General features: G+C 59.9%; 3 protein-coding genes across 3 annotated transcripts; all 3 read left to right on the top strand.

The window, feature by feature from the left end:
- Window positions 1-1,757: 1,757 nt before the first annotated feature.
- Window positions 1,758-4,913, top strand: LOC142058297 (E3 ubiquitin-protein ligase PHF7-like). Its single transcript, XM_075095458.1, has 10 exons — window positions 1,758-1,814; window positions 2,100-2,191; window positions 2,465-2,589; window positions 2,922-3,013; window positions 3,093-3,194; window positions 3,469-3,593; window positions 3,824-4,093; window positions 4,324-4,437; window positions 4,581-4,699; window positions 4,807-4,913. Exons 1-10 carry the CDS (start codon window positions 1,758-1,760, stop codon window positions 4,911-4,913), a joined length of 1,203 nt encoding a protein of 400 aa, XP_074951559.1.
- A 3,011-nt stretch (window positions 4,914-7,924) lies between these two features.
- LOC142058296 (E3 ubiquitin-protein ligase PHF7-like) lies at window positions 7,925-11,080 on the top strand. Its single transcript, XM_075095457.1, has 10 exons — window positions 7,925-7,981; window positions 8,267-8,358; window positions 8,632-8,756; window positions 9,089-9,180; window positions 9,260-9,361; window positions 9,636-9,760; window positions 9,991-10,260; window positions 10,491-10,604; window positions 10,748-10,866; window positions 10,974-11,080. The coding sequence occupies exons 1-10, from the start codon at window positions 7,925-7,927 to the stop codon at window positions 11,078-11,080; spliced, it is 1,203 nt and encodes a 400-aa protein (XP_074951558.1).
- A 3,011-nt stretch (window positions 11,081-14,091) lies between these two features.
- LOC142058295 (E3 ubiquitin-protein ligase PHF7-like) lies at window positions 14,092-17,247 on the top strand. The gene is made up of 10 exons (XM_075095456.1): window positions 14,092-14,148; window positions 14,434-14,525; window positions 14,799-14,923; window positions 15,256-15,347; window positions 15,427-15,528; window positions 15,803-15,927; window positions 16,158-16,427; window positions 16,658-16,771; window positions 16,915-17,033; window positions 17,141-17,247. Exons 1-10 carry the CDS (start codon window positions 14,092-14,094, stop codon window positions 17,245-17,247), a joined length of 1,203 nt encoding a protein of 400 aa, XP_074951557.1.
- The last annotated feature ends 1,077 nt before the right edge of the window (window positions 17,248-18,324 follow it).

Genomic DNA, 18,324 nt, shown 5'->3' with positions numbered 1-18,324 from the left:
GTAAGGACTTTACTCCACAGAGCTCAGCAGAGTCAGAGCAGTACCTGTTACTGAGGGCTTGAGTCCTGCCGTATGCCCTCCAGAGCAAAAAAATCACATGTGCTCTACGGGAGGGTAACAAGGGGCCTGGAAATGGCAATCATCGGCAAGGATTTCCCTTCTGTTGGAGACCAGCAAGTACCTTTCTACACTGCAAGAAGGAGAACAGCTTTGGTTACAGAGCGACTGCCGAACAGCTCTGCGGAAGCTGGCGGAGAGCTAGACGGCTGAGTCAAAGACTAACGGTGACCAAAGCGCAAAGGAAATCCCGCGGGGTGGCTGTACAGATTTGAACAACCCTCTGCTCTTCATGGTGTGTGTGTCTGGTCTCATGGTGTGTGCGTGAAGTGCCTTCCTGACAGGCCTTAATGCAGCATGAAAGTTGATTCCTTAAAGTAGGGAGCGGCTGTCCTCTCGGAGGAAGGCAGGGCAACCTGGGAGCCCTGGTGGGCTGTTCTGCCAATAAAGAGGCAATGCAGAAGGAATGGAGGTGCAGAGGGTCCATAAGAGAACTCGGTGGCAGCACTTTGTCCTTCTAGTCTTGAGTGCTGTGACTGGGAAGGTGTGAGCTCTAGACACGGCCAGAGCAGGCAGCACTCTTCAGGGGGATTGCGATGTGAGCTCCGAGGCGCTCCTGAGCAATGGGGCTCAAAGGGAGCTGGCCAAAGAGCTCAGAGGGTCATGCAGAACCTCGCTCTGAACGGAGGTGCTTGCTCCCTGGCACCGTTCACCTCTCTTGGCATCTAGCCAACGGAGCTCTGTAATGCCCTGGCGTCAGAAGGCCGAGCAAAATCTCAGAAAGCCTGGGGAGGAGGAAACGCTGAGCACCAGAATTTGGCTTGGAAGGTGGCTGGTAGAAGGGGATGGCTGAGGACACTTGAAAAGCAGGAGCTGAAGGAGGCAGCCTGGGAAGCCTCTAGTCACTCTCAGCAGTGTCAGCCAGCTACTATTGTAGAAGGGCTTCTGGGGCTTTCTGCTTTCTGTCTCGGCCCTGAGTTGCATTTCGGAGGCGGATGCTCCAACACTGGATTTCGCATTCCTTTTTTCCTACTCTGGTTGTGCCTGAGACACCGTCTGGTTTTCGTCCTGGTGTCGCAGGTGCATTATTCAGAGAAGTCGTTTGTCGTGGGGTTAACAAAAAGGGTTTTCAGCAACGCTCAAACGGTAATTAATCGATGATTGAATGAAAATCAAAGGGTAATCAAAGGGTGATGAAGCAATAATTGAATGGGAACTAGAATCATTTAGGCTAGAAAAGACCCTTAAGATCACCGAGTCCAACTGGTAACCTAACACTGCCAAGTCCACCACTAAACCACGTCCCTAAGTGCCACGGCTACACGTCTTTTCAATACCTCCAGGGATGGCACCTCAACCACTTCCCTGGGCAGCCTGTTCCAACGCTTGACAAACCTCGGCCCATCGATCCAGCCTGCCCAGACCCCTCTGTAGAGCCTTTCTACCCTCCAACAAATCAATGCTCCCACCCACCGCCTCCAAAGCTGCCCCACAGCCACTTGCAGCTTCCTACCGCACTAGGGAAAAAGGCCCCCACCGACTCTGAAAGGCAGTTTATTGCCATGGAAAAAGGCCATTTCTGCCATGACTCCCCAGCTCGTGGTCCCGCACGGCTTTTTGTTCCAGGGGCACCACCTCACCAAAGCACTAAGGACTACTTCAGGAGAAAGACGTTGGGCCACCTGCGACACTTAGGCGCCATGCCGAGCTCCCGTGCTGTGCCCCGACCACCCGCCACTTCTGAGTGGATGGGATGGGTGAGCCCAGGCCAGGCTCAAGGCTCACTTCTCTCCCCGGTACCAGGGAGCCCAGAACCGGCCGTGGTACTGCAGATGCAGCCTTACCCGTGCGGCACAGAGGGGAAGGATCACCTTCCGCGACCTGCTGGCAGCGCTCCCCACGCCGGGGACAGGAGCAGAGATTTTCCTTGGCCAGGGCCGGAGCCTTGGAGTCACACTGCCTGAACAGCACCGTTTGGCCAACAGTGCCGTACGCGACGACTGCCCCAGGGGACCTGGCATTTGACTCTGCGCTTGCTGCAGGAGCAGCCGCCCCGGTTACGTGGGTGCCGAGGGCTCGGGCCCCCCGCCTTGGCACTTCACACCCAGCCCTGTGAGGCGGGGGCCATCTCACAGTGGGTGGCAGGTGGCCGACGGCGTCCCTGCCCGCACTGGGGGCGCACGCAGGCCAGCGGTGCTGATGTCACAGTGGCCACTGTAAGCCGCGGGGCCAAGCCCACATAAAGGAACGCTGGGCACCAGCCGTGCGTCAGTGTGACCTGGTGAGGTGAGGAGAGGGTAGGGGAGTGACAGGGCTTGCGCAGGGCTGCCGAGGGAGGAGGGGGGCCCCCCACCTTGGGGCTCTGGGCCTGTGCTGCAAGCTCACCCGCGTCTTGCTTCTGCCTCAGAGCCAGCAGGGGAGCGTTTGCAGGAGACACCCCAGCGCTGCTGGGACAAGGACTCTCCAAACGCTCACCGTTGATGTGTGCCATGTCCACAAGGAAGCGGAAGGCCACCGACTCCATGGAGCAGGGTGAGAGCAAAGTATCCCTTGCACAGCCTGGCAGAGGGGTTGTCAGGGTGGTCAGCATGGGGCCAAGAGCGGTGGCAGGGGGAGGCAGGAGCTCCCTGTCTGCCCCAGGAAAAGGCCCCTCCTTTCCTCAGCAAGCAGGGACCAGGCTGGGCACCGGGCACCTGCTGAGAGCCCCACGCCTGCAACGGCCCCTTCCTCTCCAAGGCCTCCAGCCCTGCCCATCAGCCAGCTAGGCAGGGATGGAGCAGGCCCTTGGCAGCAATCCTCAGGGACACTGCCCCTGGCCACGCACAGGTGCTCGTTCCCGCTGGCATTTGCTCTCTCCCCTCCAGCATGCATGCTGTGTCTCCGGGCAGAGGCTGACGCGGACGTCTGTGGGCCCAAACTGGAGAAGCAAGGAGTCTGTGCCCATGCGTTTTGCCTGGTGAGTTCCTCTGGAGCTCCCTCCAGCTTTCCGACAGGCAGTCAGACAGCAGAGATTTCTCCTCTTCTCTCTTCTGCAGTATTTTGCCAACGAGCTTTTTCAGCAACGGGTCAAGGAAGTAGGACTCGCGGGATTTCTGCCTGAGGATATTCAACGCACAATCGCCCGGGCAGCGCAGAAGGTGAGGACCTGACAAGAACAGGGAGATCTGTGCCAGGAGAGGTTTGCTGGAGCTTAGCCCAGACCCCAAGAAAGAAATCCCTTTGAGCCGCTCTGGGACAAAAGTCTTGCTCCCAGCAGGTCCACAGAGGCTCCCGCACAGGAGCCTTGACCGCCAGGCGGATCTGCGGGGTGTGACCCAGCAGCGGCCGCATCCTGCGCCCTGCCCGGAGGTGTGGGTCGGGCTGTGGAGGCCCTGAGGCTGCCGCTGATGGGGGCTGCTGTGCTCTTTCCAGGACTGCTTTGTCTGTGGTGACAGCGGGGCCACCATCACTTGCCGGGAGATGGGCTGCGACCGCAGCTTCCATCTCCCCTGTGCTGTGGAGGGTGGATGCATCACCCAGTTCTTTGGGCTCTACAGGTAAGGGCAGCCAGGCTGCATGGGGGAGGCTCCTCACCTTCAGTCACTTGCCTGCCACTGTAAGCCAAGATAGAAAGGAATCCACAGTGGCAGATCCCAGCAGCCGGCCACATGCAGAGCCAGAGCCGGGCAATGCCTGGGGTTCCTTCACGCCTCTTCTCCCCTCCTTGCTCCCACTGGGGTAGGACCCAGCACTCCACAGCTCGCCCATCCCTTTCCTCTTCCCCCAGGTCCTTCTGCTGGGAGCACCGCCCAGAGCAGGCAGTGGAGGCGGCTCCGGAGGAGACCACCACCTGCCTCATCTGCCTGGACCCTGTGGGGGACAGAAAGTCCTTCGGCACCATGGTGTGCCCAGCGTGCAAACACGCCTGGTTCCACAGGGGATGCATCCAGGTTCATGCCAGTCATGCTGGCTTCTACGGCTTCTGCTGCCCGCATTGTCAAAATGAGTATCGATTTCTGATGGAAATGCTCACCATGGGGATCCGAATCCCGAAGAGGTTGGTTTTTATTATTCCCAGCTCACAAGGCAGGAGGGTGCGAGCACTGTGCCTTGCCATGCCAGGGCCTGTCCCAGCAGTCCTGGCTCTCCACTGTACTGTGAGTCTGGCCTTCAGCTTCACGGAGGACTTGGAAACACGGCAGGGAGGGAAAGAAGAGCAGGGACGCCCTGCACCTGCCTTTTGCCCAGCTGCAGGGGCTCATCAATTTTCCCTTCCTCCACCAGAAGGGGACTATCGTGGGAAGACAACGGTGCCTATGAACAATTATATGAGAGGCACAGACGCTGTGATGCCAGTGAGTGCCTTTGTCCAGCAGGCAGGGAGCGGGCAGAGGAAGAGGGGTAAGTTGCCAAAGCTGCACCCCAGGGCTCTGCACGGGGTCTCTGTCTCTCAAAGGGGAAGGGCTAAGATCGAGAGCTCTGCCGCGCAATCCTGTGCCACGGTCACTTCGTCCTCGCAGCCATGAACCCGTTTGCTTCCTCAGGCCCTGGCAACTGCTCCTGTGCTGCTCCTGCGCTGCTGAGGGCACTCACAAACGCTGCTCCTACCTGAGGAACAGCACGGCCAGCTGGGAGTGCGACAGCTGTGCTGGACTGGGCACCGGTAAGAGGCAAAGCACGCGGGTGCCCCTGGGCTGGGGCCAGGGGCCAGGCAAGGCCTGGTAGCAGCTGCCCGTGCTGGGCTTGCCAGATCTGGCCTCTCTGCTCCAGGAGGCCTGGAGGCACCGCACTGGCCTATCCTGCCCCAGGTCTGGTGGAGCCGTGCCCTTGACCTTCCAGCTTCCCCTTACAGCCTCCAGTGCCAGCTTGGTGCTTAACGGCGCCACCACCTCCAGCCAGTCACCTCCACGGCACCTGAGACCAGCAGCCCCGCCACTGGTAGCCAGGTGGCATTGGGGCACTCCTACGGCTGCCCAGTGCCTGAGAGCAGCCGCCGCTCCAGCTACCCTGGGCCCCAGCGGGTGCCAGACCATTCCCGATGGCAACGTCGGGCCCAAACTCCCTCGCCGGCCCAGAAGACACTGTAACAGCAGTCACACGCCAGCACCGAGTGACGAGAGCTGCACCTCCAGCCAGGCAGCAGTGGGGCTGCCCCATGGCTTTCTGGCACCAGAGACCAGCAGCCCCACCACTGGTAGCCAGGCAGCACCAGGGCCCTCCTGCGGTTTCCCAGAGCTGAGGGCTGCAGCTGCTCCAGCATCCCTGGGCCCGACCGCATGCGAGACCATTCCCGATTGCAACGGTGGACCCAAACTCCCTACAGCCAGCCTGGACGCTGCTGCAGGACCAGCCGTGCACCGTCCTCAAGTGCTGGCCCTGATCCACACCCCGCCCCCCGCACAACAAGGAGAGCTGTTAGTCTCTGCACTGGGATATCCTACACTCGTTTGTCGGCTTCCTCCTCCTCTCCCTTTCTGGAGGGGCAGCATTAGGGGCTGGGCACAGAGGGTTCTCTTCTCCCTGCGCGTAGGCAGCACCTTCCCCAGACATCCCTCCTTGCGGGCTGGCCTGGGCCGGCTGCCCAGCGCCGTGGCCCTCTGCTTCGTGCCTTGCTGGCACCACATCTTGCTCAGTTTCCCCGGGGGAAGTTCACACCCACCCCCAAAACCCCTCTGTCTCTGGGCCTCTGTCCCTGTCCCCAGGAGTGTGGCCTGCACGGCCCAGTTGGTGCTGCTGCTGCCATCTCCTGGCAATGGGTGCTGCCCCTGCCCACCCGGCGCAGCCCTCATGGCTCGCCCACCAAAATCACCTGTCCTGGTCCCAGCGACTGTTGACACGCTTCAACTTTGTTTCCTTCTGGACAAGCCTATAACCAATTTCCTATCCTCCTTGCCTAGGTTAGGGAGAATTGGGGCAAAGTGGCAAAGCTACTTTTCTTTAAGAGTTCAGTTCAGTGTCACAGCCGTATTTGTGACACGAAAGCTTCTGTAGACTCTGTTCATACAGTCGCCAAAGGGCGCTCCCCAGTTCTGGGTCCTGTTCCCCAACACGATTGCTACTGTACCAACTGAAGGCTTCCTTCTTGCAGTATAAGCCAAGAAGTCATTTTTAGGAGAGATCGCAAACACCTGGTAAGGACTTTACTCCACAGAGCTCAGCAGAGTCAGAGCAGTACCTGTTACTGAGGGCTTGAGTCCTGCCGTATGCCCTCCAGAGCAAAAAAATCACATGTGCTCTACGGGAGGGTAACAAGGGGCCTGGAAATGGCAATCATCGGCAAGGATTTCCCTTCTGTTGGAGACCAGCAAGTACCTTTCTACACTGCAAGAAGGAGAACAGCTTTGGTTACAGAGCGACTGCCAAACAGCTCTGCGGAAGCTGGCGGAGAGCTAGACGGCTGAGTCAAAGACTAACGGTGACCAAAGCGCAAAGGAAATCCCGCGGGGTGGCTGTACAGATTTGAACAACCCTCTGCTCTTCATGGTGTGTGTGTCTGGTCTCATGGTGTGTGCGTGAAGTGCCTTCCTGACAGGCCTTAATGCAGCATGAAAGTTGATTCCTTAAAGTAGGGAGCGGCTGTCCTCTCGGAGGAAGGCAGGGCAACCTGGGAGCCCTGGTGGGCTGTTCTGCCAATAAAGAGGCAATGCAGAAGGAATGGAGGTGCAGAGGGTCCATAAGAGAACTCAGTGGCAGCACTTTGTCCTTCTAGTCTTGAGTGCTGTGACTGGGAAGGTGTGAGCTCTAGACGCGGCCAGAGCAGGCAGCACTCTTCAGGGGGATTGCGATGTGAGCTCCGAGGCGCTCCTGAGCAATGGGGCTCAAAGGGAGCTGGCCAAAGAGCTCAGAGGGTCATGCAGAACCTCGCTCTGAACGGAGGTGCTTGCTCCCTGGCACCGTTCACCTCTCTTGGCATCTAGCCAACGGAGCTCTGTAATGCCCTGGCGTCAGAAGGCCGAGCAAAATCTCAGAAAGCCTGGGGAGGAGGAAACGCTGAGCACCAGAATTTGGCTTGGAAGGTGGCTGGTAGAAGGGGATGGCTGAGGACACTTGAAAAGCCGGAGCTGAAGGAGGCAGCCTGGGAAGCCTCTAGTCACTCTCAGCAGTGTCAGCCAGCTACTATTGTAGAAGGGCTTCTGGGGCTTTCTGCTTTCTGTCTCGGCCCTGAGTTGCATTTCGGAGGCGGATGCTCCAACACTGGATTTCGCATTCCTTTTTTCCTACTCTGGTTGTGCCTGAGACACCGTCTGGTTTTCGTCCTGGTGTCGCAGGTGCATTATTCAGAGAAGTCGTTTGTCGTGGGGTTAACAAAAAGGGTTTTCAGCAACGCTCAAACGGTAATTAATCGATGATTGAATGAAAATCAAAGGGTAATCAAAGGGTGATGAAGCAATAATTGAATGGGAACTAGAATCATTTAGGCTAGAAAAGACCCTTAAGATCACCGAGTCCAACTGGTAACCTAACACTGCCAAGTCCACCACTAAACCACATCCCTAAGTGCCACGGCTACACGTCTTTTCAATACCTCCAGGGATGGCACCTCAACCACTTCCCTGGGCAGCCTGTTCCAACGCTTGACAAACCTCGGCCCATCGATCCAGCCTGCCCAGACCCCTCTGTAGAGCCTTTCTACCCTCCAACAAATCAATGCTCCCACCCACCGCCTCCAAAGCTGCCCCACAGCCACTTGCAGCTTCCTACCGCACTAGGGAGAAAGGCCCCCACCGACTCTGAAAGGCAGTTTATTGCCATGGAAAAAGGCCATTTCTGCCATGACTCCCCAGCTCGTGGTCCCGCACGGCTTTTTGTTCCAGGGGCACCACCTCACCAAAGCACTAAGGACTACTTCAGGAGAAAGACGTTGGGCCACCTGCGACACTTAGGCGCCATGCCGAGCTCCCGTGCTGTGCCCCGACCACCCGCCACTTCTGAGTGGATGGGATGGGTGAGCCCAGGCCAGGCTCAAGGCTCACTTCTCTCCCCGGTACCAGGGAGCCCAGAACCGGCCGTGGTACTGCAGATGCAGCCTTACCCGTGCGGCACAGAGGGGAAGGATCACCTTCCGCGACCTGCTGGCAGCGCTCCCCACGCCGGGGACAGGAGCAGAGATTTTCCTTGGCCAGGGCCGGAGCCTTGGAGTCACACTGCCTGAACAGCACCGTTTGGCCAACAGTGCCGTACGCGACGACTGCCCCAGGGGACCTGGCATTTGACTCTGCGCTTGCTGCAGGAGCAGCCGCCCCGGTTACGTGGGTGCCGAGGGCTCGGGCCCCCCGCCTTGGCACTTCACACCCAGCCCTGTGAGGCGGGGGCCATCTCACAGTGGGTGGCAGGTGGCCGACGGCGTCCCTGCCCGCACTGGGGGCGCACGCAGGCCAGCGGTGCTGATGTCACAGTGGCCACTGTAAGCCGCGGGGCCAAGCCCACATAAAGGAACGCTGGGCACCAGCCGTGCGTCAGTGTGACCTGGTGAGGTGAGGAGAGGGTAGGGGAGTGACAGGGCTTGCGCAGGGCTGCCGAGGGAGGAGGGGGGCCCCCCACCTTGGGGCTCTGGGCCTGTGCTGCAAGCTCACCCGCGTCTTGCTTCTGCCTCAGAGCCAGCAGGGGAGCATTTGCAGGAGACACCCCAGCGCTGCTGGGACAAGGACTCTCCAAACGCTCACCGTTGATGTGTGCCATGTCCACAAGGAAGCGGAAGGCCACCGACTCCATGGAGCAGGGTGAGAGCAAAGTATCCCTTGCACAGCCTGGCAGAGGGGTTGTCAGGGTGGTCAGCATGGGGCCAAGAGCGGTGGCAGGGGGAGGCAGGAGCTCCCTGTCTGCCCCAGGAAAAGGCCCCTCCTTTCCTCAGCAAGCAGGGACCAGGCTGGGCACCGGGCACCTGCTGAGAGCCCCACGCCTGCAACGGCCCCTTCCTCTCCAAGGCCTCCAGCCCTGCCCATCAGCCAGCTAGGCAGGGATGGAGCAGGCCCTTGGCAGCAATCCTCAGGGACACTGCCCCTGGCCACGCACAGGTGCTCGTTCCCGCTGGCATTTGCTCTCTCCCCTCCAGCATGCATGCTGTGTCTCCGGGCAGAGGCTGACGCGGACGTCTGTGGGCCCAAACTGGAGAAGCAAGGAGTCTGTGCCCATGCGTTTTGCCTGGTGAGTTCCTCTGGAGCTCCCTCCAGCTTTCCGACAGGCAGTCAGACAGCAGAGATTTCTCCTCTTCTCTCTTCTGCAGTATTTTGCCAACGAGCTTTTTCAGCAACGGGTCAAGGAAGTAGGACTCGCGGGATTTCTGCCTGAGGATATTCAACGCACAATCGCCCGGGCAGCGCAGAAGGTGAGGACCTGACAAGAACAGGGAGATCTGTGCCAGGAGAGGTTTGCTGGAGCTTAGCCCAGACCCCAAGAAAGAAATCCCTTTGAGCCGCTCTGGGACAAAAGTCTTGCTCCCAGCAGGTCCACAGAGGCTCCCGCACAGGAGCCTTGACCGCCAGGCGGATCTGCGGGGTGTGACCCAGCAGCGGCCGCATCCTGCGCCCTGCCCGGAGGTGTGGGTCGGGCTGTGGAGGCCCTGAGGCTGCCGCTGATGGGGGCTGCTGTGCTCTTTCCAGGACTGCTTTGTCTGTGGTGACAGCGGGGCCACCATCACTTGCCGGGAGATGGGCTGCGACCGCAGCTTCCATCTCCCCTGTGCTGTGGAGGGTGGATGCATCACCCAGTTCTTTGGGCTCTACAGGTAAGGGCAGCCAGGCTGCATGGGGGAGGCTCCTCACCTTCAGTCACTTGCCTGCCACTGTAAGCCAAGATAGAAAGGAATCCACAGTGGCAGATCCCAGCAGCCGGCCACATGCAGAGCCAGAGCCGGGCAATGCCTGGGGTTCCTTCACGCCTCTTCTCCCCTCCTTGCTCCCACTGGGGTAGGACCCAGCACTCCACAGCTCGCCCATCCCTTTCCTCTTCCCCCAGGTCCTTCTGCTGGGAGCACCGCCCAGAGCAGGCAGTGGAGGCGGCTCCGGAGGAGACCACCACCTGCCTCATCTGCCTGGACCCTGTGGGGGACAGAAAGTCCTTCGGCACCATGGTGTGCCCAGCGTGCAAACACGCCTGGTTCCACAGGGGATGCATCCAGGTTCATGCCAGTCATGCTGGCTTCTACGGCTTCTGCTGCCCGCATTGTCAAAATGAGTATCGATTTCTGATGGAAATGCTCACCATGGGGATCCGAATCCCGAAGAGGTTGGTTTTTATTATTCCCAGCTCACAAGGCAGGAGGGTGCGAGCACTGTGCCTTGCCATGCCAGGGCCTGTCCCAGCAGTCCTGGCTCTCCACTGTACTGTGAGTCTGGCCTTCAGCTTCACGGAGGACTTGGAAACACGGCAGGGAGGGAAAGAAGAGCAGGGACGCCCTGCACCTGCCTTTTGCCCAGCTGCAGGGGCTCATCAATTTTCCCTTCCTCCACCAGAAGGGGACTATCGTGGGAAGACAACGGTGCCTATGAACAATTATATGAGAGGCACAGACGCTGTGATGCCAGTGAGTGCCTTTGTCCAGCAGGCAGGGAGCGGGCAGAGGAAGAGGGGTAAGTTGCCAAAGCTGCACCCCAGGGCTCTGCACGGGGTCTCTGTCTCTCAAAGGGGAAGGGCTAAGATCGAGAGCTCTGCCGCGCAATCCTGTGCCACGGTCACTTCGTCCTCGCAGCCATGAACCCGTTTGCTTCCTCAGGCCCTGGCAACTGCTCCTGTGCTGCTCCTGCGCTGCTGAGGGCACTCACAAACGCTGCTCCTACCTGAGGAACAGCACGGCCAGCTGGGAGTGCGACAGCTGTGCTGGACTGGGCACCGGTAAGAGGCAAAGCACGCGGGTGCCCCTGGGCTGGGGCCAGGGGCCAGGCAAGGCCTGGTAGCAGCTGCCCGTGCTGGGCTTGCCAGATCTGGCCTCTCTGCTCCAGGAGGCCTGGAGGCACCGCACTGGCCTATCCTGCCCCAGGTCTGGTGGAGCCGTGCCCTTGACCTTCCAGCTTCCCCTTACAGCCTCCAGTGCCAGCTTGGTGCTTAACGGCGCCACCACCTCCAGCCAGTCACCTCCACGGCACCTGAGACCAGCAGCCCCGCCACTGGTAGCCAGGTGGCATTGGGGCACTCCTACGGCTGCCCAGTGCCTGAGAGCAGCCGCCGCTCCAGCTACCCTGGGCCCCAGCGGGTGCCAGACCATTCCCGATGGCAACGTCGGGCCCAAACTCCCTCGCCGGCCCAGAAGACACTGTAACAGCAGTCACACGCCAGCACCGAGTGACGAGAGCTGCACCTCCAGCCAGGCAGCAGTGGGGCTGCCCCATGGCTTTCTGGCACCAGAGACCAGCAGCCCCACCACTGGTAGCCAGGCAGCACCAGGGCCCTCCTGCGGTTTCCCAGAGCTGAGGGCTGCAGCTGCTCCAGCATCCCTGGGCCCGACCGCATGCGAGACCATTCCCGATTGCAACGGTGGACCCAAACTCCCTACAGCCAGCCTGGACGCTGCTGCAGGACCAGCCGTGCACCGTCCTCAAGTGCTGGCCCTGATCCACACCCCGCCCCCCGCACAACAAGGAGAGCTGTTAGTCTCTGCACTGGGATATCCTACACTCGTTTGTCGGCTTCCTCCTCCTCTCCCTTTCTGGAGGGGCAGCATTAGGGGCTGGGCACAGAGGGTTCTCTTCTCCCTGCGCGTAGGCAGCACCTTCCCCAGACATCCCTCCTTGCGGGCTGGCCTGGGCCGGCTGCCCAGCGCCGTGGCCCTCTGCTTCGTGCCTTGCTGGCACCACATCTTGCTCAGTTTCCCCGGGGGAAGTTCACACCCACCCCCAAAACCCCTCTGTCTCTGGGCCTCTGTCCCTGTCCCCAGGAGTGTGGCCTGCACGGCCCAGTTGGTGCTGCTGCTGCCATCTCCTGGCAATGGGTGCTGCCCCTGCCCACCCGGCGCAGCCCTCATGGCTCGCCCACCAAAATCACCTGTCCTGGTCCCAGCGACTGTTGACACGCTTCAACTTTGTTTCCTTCTGGACAAGCCTGTAACCAATTTCCTATCCTCCTTGCCTAGGTTAGGGAGAATTGGGGCAAAGTGGCAAAGCTACTTTTCTTTAAGAGTTCAGTTCAGTGTCACAGCCGTATTTGTGACACGAAAGCTTCTGTAGACTCTGTTCATACAGTCGCCAAAGGGCGCTCCCCAGTTCTGGGTCCTGTTCCCCAACACGATTGCTACTGTACCAACTGAAGGCTTCCTTCTTGCAGTATAAGCCAAGAAGTCATTTTTAGGAGAGATCGCAAACACCTGGTAAGGACTTTACTCCACAGAGCTCAGCAGAGTCAGAGCAGTACCTGTTACTGAGGGCTTGAGTCCTGCCGTATGCCCTCCAGAGCAAAAAAATCACATGTGCTCTACGGGAGGGTAACAAGGGGCCTGGAAATGGCAATCATCGGCAAGGATTTCCCTTCTGTTGGAGACCAGCAAGTACCTTTCTACACTGCAAGAAGGAGAACAGCTTTGGTTACAGAGCGACTGCCAAACAGCTCTGCGGAAGCTGGCGGAGAGCTAGACGGCTGAGTCAAAGACTAACGGTGACCAAAGCGCAAAGGAAATCCCGCGGGGTGGCTGTACAGATTTGAACAACCCTCTGCTCTTCATGGTGTGTGTGTCTGGTCTCATGGTGTGTGCGTGAAGTGCCTTCCTGACAGGCCTTAATGCAGCATGAAAGTTGATTCCTTAAAGTAGGGAGCGGCTGTCCTCTCGGAGGAAGGCAGGGCAACCTGGGAGCCCTGGTGGGCTGTTCTGCCAATAAAGAGGCAATGCAGAAGGAATGGAGGTGCAGAGGGTCCATAAGAGAACTCAGTGGCAGCACTTTGTCCTTCTAGTCTTGAGTGCTGTGACTGGGAAGGTGTGAGCTCTAGACGCGGCCAGAGCAGGCAGCACTCTTCAGGGGGATTGCGATGTGAGCTCCGAGGCGCTCCTGAGCAATGGGGCTCAAAGGGAGCTGGCCAAAGAGCTCAGAGGGTCATGCAGAACCTCGCTCTGAACGGAGGTGCTTGCTCCCTGGCACCGTTCACCTCTCTTGGCATCTAGCCAACGGAGCTCTGTAATGCCCTGGCGTCAGAAGGCCGAGCAAAATCTCAGAAAGCCTGGGGAGGAGGAAACGCTGAGCACCAGAATTTGGCTTGGAAGGTGGCTGGTAGAAGGGGATGGCTGAGGACACTTGAAAAGCCGGAGCTGAAGGAGGCAGCCTGGGAAGCCTCTAGTCACTCTCAGCAGTGTCAGCCAGCTACTATTGTAGAAGGGCTTCTGGGGCTTTCTGCTTTCTGTCTCGGCCCTGAGTTGCATTTCGGAGGCGGATGCTCCAACACTGGATTTCGCATTCCTTTTTTCCTACTCTGGTTGTGCCTGAGACACCGTCTGGTTTTCGTCCTGGTGTCGCAGGTGCATTATTCAGAGAAGTCGTTTGTCGTGGGGTTAACAAAAAGGGTTTTCAGCAACGCTCAAACGGTAATTAATCGATGATTGAATGAAAATCAAAGGGTAATCAAAGGGTGATGAAGCAATAATTGAATGGGAACTAGAATCATTTAGGCTAGAAAAGACCCTTAAGATCACCGAGTCCAACTGGTAACCTAACACTGCCAAGTCCACCACTAAACCACATCCCTAAGTGCCACGGCTACACGTCTTTTCAATACCTCCAGGGATGGCACCTCAACCACTTCCCTGGGCAGCCTGTTCCAACGCTTGACAAACCTCGGCCCATCGATCCAGCCTGCCCAGACCCCTCTGTAGAGCCTTTCTACCCTCCAACAAATCAATGCTCCCACCCACCGCCTCCAAAGCTGCCCCACAGCCACTTGCAGCTTCCTACCGCACTAGGGAGAAAGGCCCCCACCGACTCTGAAAGGCAGTTTATTGCCATGGAAAAAGGCCATTTCTGCCATGACTCCCCAGCTCGTGGTCCCGCACGGCTTTTTGTTCCAGGGGCACCACCTCACCAAAGCACTAAGGACTACTTCAGGAGAAAGACGTTGGGCCACCTGCGACACTTAGGCGCCATGCCGAGCTCCCGTGCTGTGCCCCGACCACCCGCCACTTCTGAGTGGATGGGATGGGTGAGCCCAGGCCAGGCTCAAGGCTCACTTCTCTCCCCGGTACCAGGGAGCCCAGAACCGGCCGTGGTACTGCAGATGCAGCCTTACCCGTGCGGCACAGAGGGGAAGGATCACCTTCCGCGACCTGCTGGCAGCGCTCCCCACGCCGGGGACAGGAGCAGAGATTTTCCTTGGCCAGGGCCGGAGCCTTGGAGTCACACTGCCTGAACAGCACCGTTTGGCCAACAGTGCCGTACGCGACGACTGCCCCAGGGGACCTGGCATTTGACTCTGCGCTTGCTGCAGGAGCAGCCGCCCCGGTTACGTGGGTGCCGAGGGCTCGGGCCCCCCGCCTTGGCACTTCACACCCAGCCCTGTGAGGCGGGGGCCATCTCACAGTGGGTGGCAGGTGGCCGACGGCGTCCCTGCCCGCACTGGGGGCGCACGCAGGCCAGCGGTGCTGATGTCACAGTGGCCACTGTAAGCCGCGGGGCCAAGCCCACATAAAGGAACGCTGGGCACCAGCCGTGCGTCAGTGTGACCTGGTGAGGTGAGGAGAGGGTAGGGGAGTGACAGGGCTTGCGCAGGGCTGCCGAGGGAGGAGGGGGGCCCCCCACCTTGGGGCTCTGGGCCTGTGCTGCAAGCTCACCCGCGTCTTGCTTCTGCCTCAGAGCCAGCAGGGGAGCATTTGCAGGAGACACCCCAGCGCTGCTGGGACAAGGACTCTCCAAACGCTCACCGTTGATGTGTGCCATGTCCACAAGGAAGCGGAAGGCCACCGACTCCATGGAGCAGGGTGAGAGCAAAGTATCCCTTGCACAGCCTGGCAGAGGGGTTGTCAGGGTGGTCAGCATGGGGCCAAGAGCGGTGGCAGGGGGAGGCAGGAGCTCCCTGTCTGCCCCAGGAAAAGGCCCCTCCTTTCCTCAGCAAGCAGGGACCAGGCTGGGCACCGGGCACCTGCTGAGAGCCCCACGCCTGCAACGGCCCCTTCCTCTCCAAGGCCTCCAGCCCTGCCCATCAGCCAGCTAGGCAGGGATGGAGCAGGCCCTTGGCAGCAATCCTCAGGGACACTGCCCCTGGCCACGCACAGGTGCTCGTTCCCGCTGGCATTTGCTCTCTCCCCTCCAGCATGCATGCTGTGTCTCCGGGCAGAGGCTGACGCGGACGTCTGTGGGCCCAAACTGGAGAAGCAAGGAGTCTGTGCCCATGCGTTTTGCCTGGTGAGTTCCTCTGGAGCTCCCTCCAGCTTTCCGACAGGCAGTCAGACAGCAGAGATTTCTCCTCTTCTCTCTTCTGCAGTATTTTGCCAACGAGCTTTTTCAGCAACGGGTCAAGGAAGTAGGACTCGCGGGATTTCTGCCTGAGGATATTCAACGCACAATCGCCCGGGCAGCGCAGAAGGTGAGGACCTGACAAGAACAGGGAGATCTGTGCCAGGAGAGGTTTGCTGGAGCTTAGCCCAGACCCCAAGAAAGAAATCCCTTTGAGCCGCTCTGGGACAAAAGTCTTGCTCCCAGCAGGTCCACAGAGGCTCCCGCACAGGAGCCTTGACCGCCAGGCGGATCTGCGGGGTGTGACCCAGCAGCGGCCGCATCCTGCGCCCTGCCCGGAGGTGTGGGTCGGGCTGTGGAGGCCCTGAGGCTGCCGCTGATGGGGGCTGCTGTGCTCTTTCCAGGACTGCTTTGTCTGTGGTGACAGCGGGGCCACCATCACTTGCCGGGAGATGGGCTGCGACCGCAGCTTCCATCTCCCCTGTGCTGTGGAGGGTGGATGCATCACCCAGTTCTTTGGGCTCTACAGGTAAGGGCAGCCAGGCTGCATGGGGGAGGCTCCTCACCTTCAGTCACTTGCCTGCCACTGTAAGCCAAGATAGAAAGGAATCCACAGTGGCAGATCCCAGCAGCCGGCCACATGCAGAGCCAGAGCCGGGCAATGCCTGGGGTTCCTTCACGCCTCTTCTCCCCTCCTTGCTCCCACTGGGGTAGGACCCAGCACTCCACAGCTCGCCCATCCCTTTCCTCTTCCCCCAGGTCCTTCTGCTGGGAGCACCGCCCAGAGCAGGCAGTGGAGGCGGCTCCGGAGGAGACCACCACCTGCCTCATCTGCCTGGACCCTGTGGGGGACAGAAAGTCCTTCGGCACCATGGTGTGCCCAGCGTGCAAACACGCCTGGTTCCACAGGGGATGCATCCAGGTTCATGCCAGTCATGCTGGCTTCTACGGCTTCTGCTGCCCGCATTGTCAAAATGAGTATCGATTTCTGATGGAAATGCTCACCATGGGGATCCGAATCCCGAAGAGGTTGGTTTTTATTATTCCCAGCTCACAAGGCAGGAGGGTGCGAGCACTGTGCCTTGCCATGCCAGGGCCTGTCCCAGCAGTCCTGGCTCTCCACTGTACTGTGAGTCTGGCCTTCAGCTTCACGGAGGACTTGGAAACACGGCAGGGAGGGAAAGAAGAGCAGGGACGCCCTGCACCTGCCTTTTGCCCAGCTGCAGGGGCTCATCAATTTTCCCTTCCTCCACCAGAAGGGGACTATCGTGGGAAGACAACGGTGCCTATGAACAATTATATGAGAGGCACAGACGCTGTGATGCCAGTGAGTGCCTTTGTCCAGCAGGCAGGGAGCGGGCAGAGGAAGAGGGGTAAGTTGCCAAAGCTGCACCCCAGGGCTCTGCACGGGGTCTCTGTCTCTCAAAGGGGAAGGGCTAAGATCGAGAGCTCTGCCGCGCAATCCTGTGCCACGGTCACTTCGTCCTCGCAGCCATGAACCCGTTTGCTTCCTCAGGCCCTGGCAACTGCTCCTGTGCTGCTCCTGCGCTGCTGAGGGCACTCACAAACGCTGCTCCTACCTGAGGAACAGCACGGCCAGCTGGGAGTGCGACAGCTGTGCTGGACTGGGCACCGGTAAGAGGCAAAGCACGCGGGTGCCCCTGGGCTGGGGCCAGGGGCCAGGCAAGGCCTGGTAGCAGCTGCCCGTGCTGGGCTTGCCAGATCTGGCCTCTCTGCTCCAGGAGGCCTGGAGGCACCGCACTGGCCTATCCTGCCCCAGGTCTGGTGGAGCCGTGCCCTTGACCTTCCAGCTTCCCCTTACAGCCTCCAGTGCCAGCTTGGTGCTTAACGGCGCCACCACCTCCAGCCAGTCACCTCCACGGCACCTGAGACCAGCAGCCCCGCCACTGGTAGCCAGGTGGCATTGGGGCACTCCTACGGCTGCCCAGTGCCTGAGAGCAGCCGCCGCTCCAGCTACCCTGGGCCCCAGCGGGTGCCAGACCATTCCCGATGGCAACGTCGGGCCCAAACTCCCTCGCCGGCCCAGAAGACACTGTAACAGCAGTCACACGCCAGCACCGAGTGACGAGAGCTGCACCTCCAGCCAGGCAGCAGTGGGGCTGCCCCATGGCTTTCTGGCACCAGAGACCAGCAGCCCCACCACTGGTAGCCAGGCAGCACCAGGGCCCTCCTGCGGTTTCCCAGAGCTGAGGGCTGCAGCTGCTCCAGCATCCCTGGGCCCGACCGCATGCGAGACCATTCCCGATTGCAACGGTGGACCCAAACTCCCTACAGCCAGCCTGGACGCTGCTGCAGGACCAGCCGTGCACCGTCCTCAAGTGCTGGCCCTGATCCACACCCCGCCCCCCGCACAACAAGGAGAGCTGTTAGTCTCTGCACTGGGATATCCTACACTCGTTTGTCGGCTTCCTCCTCCTCTCCCTTTCTGGAGGGGCAGCATTAGGGGCTGGGCACAGAGGGTTCTCTTCTCCCTGCGCGTAGGCAGCACCTTCCCCAGACATCCCTCCTTGCGGGCTGGCCTGGGCCGGCTGCCCAGCGCCGTGGCCCTCTGCTTCGTGCCTTGCTGGCACCACATCTTGCTCAGTTTCCCCGGGGGAAGTTCACACCCACCCCCAAAACCCCTCTGTCTCTGGGCCTCTGTCCCTGTCCCCAGGAGTGTGGCCTGCACGGCCCAGTTGGTGCTGCTGCTGCCATCTCCTGGCAATGGGTGCTGCCCCTGCCCACCCGGCGCAGCCCTCATGGCTCGCCCACCAAAATCACCTGTCCTGGTCCCAGCGACTGTTGACACGCTTCAACTTTGTTTCCTTCTGGACAAGCCTGTAACCAATTTCCTATCCTCCTTGCCTAGGTTAGGGAGAATTGGGGCAAAGTGGCAAAGCTACTTTTCTTTAAGAGTTCAGTTCAG

The sequence above is a fragment of the Phalacrocorax aristotelis genome, chromosome 6 (genome assembly GCF_949628215.1).
Source record: "Phalacrocorax aristotelis chromosome 6, bGulAri2.1, whole genome shotgun sequence".
Classification (NCBI taxonomy): domain Eukaryota; kingdom Metazoa; phylum Chordata; class Aves; order Suliformes; family Phalacrocoracidae; genus Phalacrocorax; species Phalacrocorax aristotelis.
This window is presented reverse-complemented; position numbering and strand designations above follow the sequence as displayed.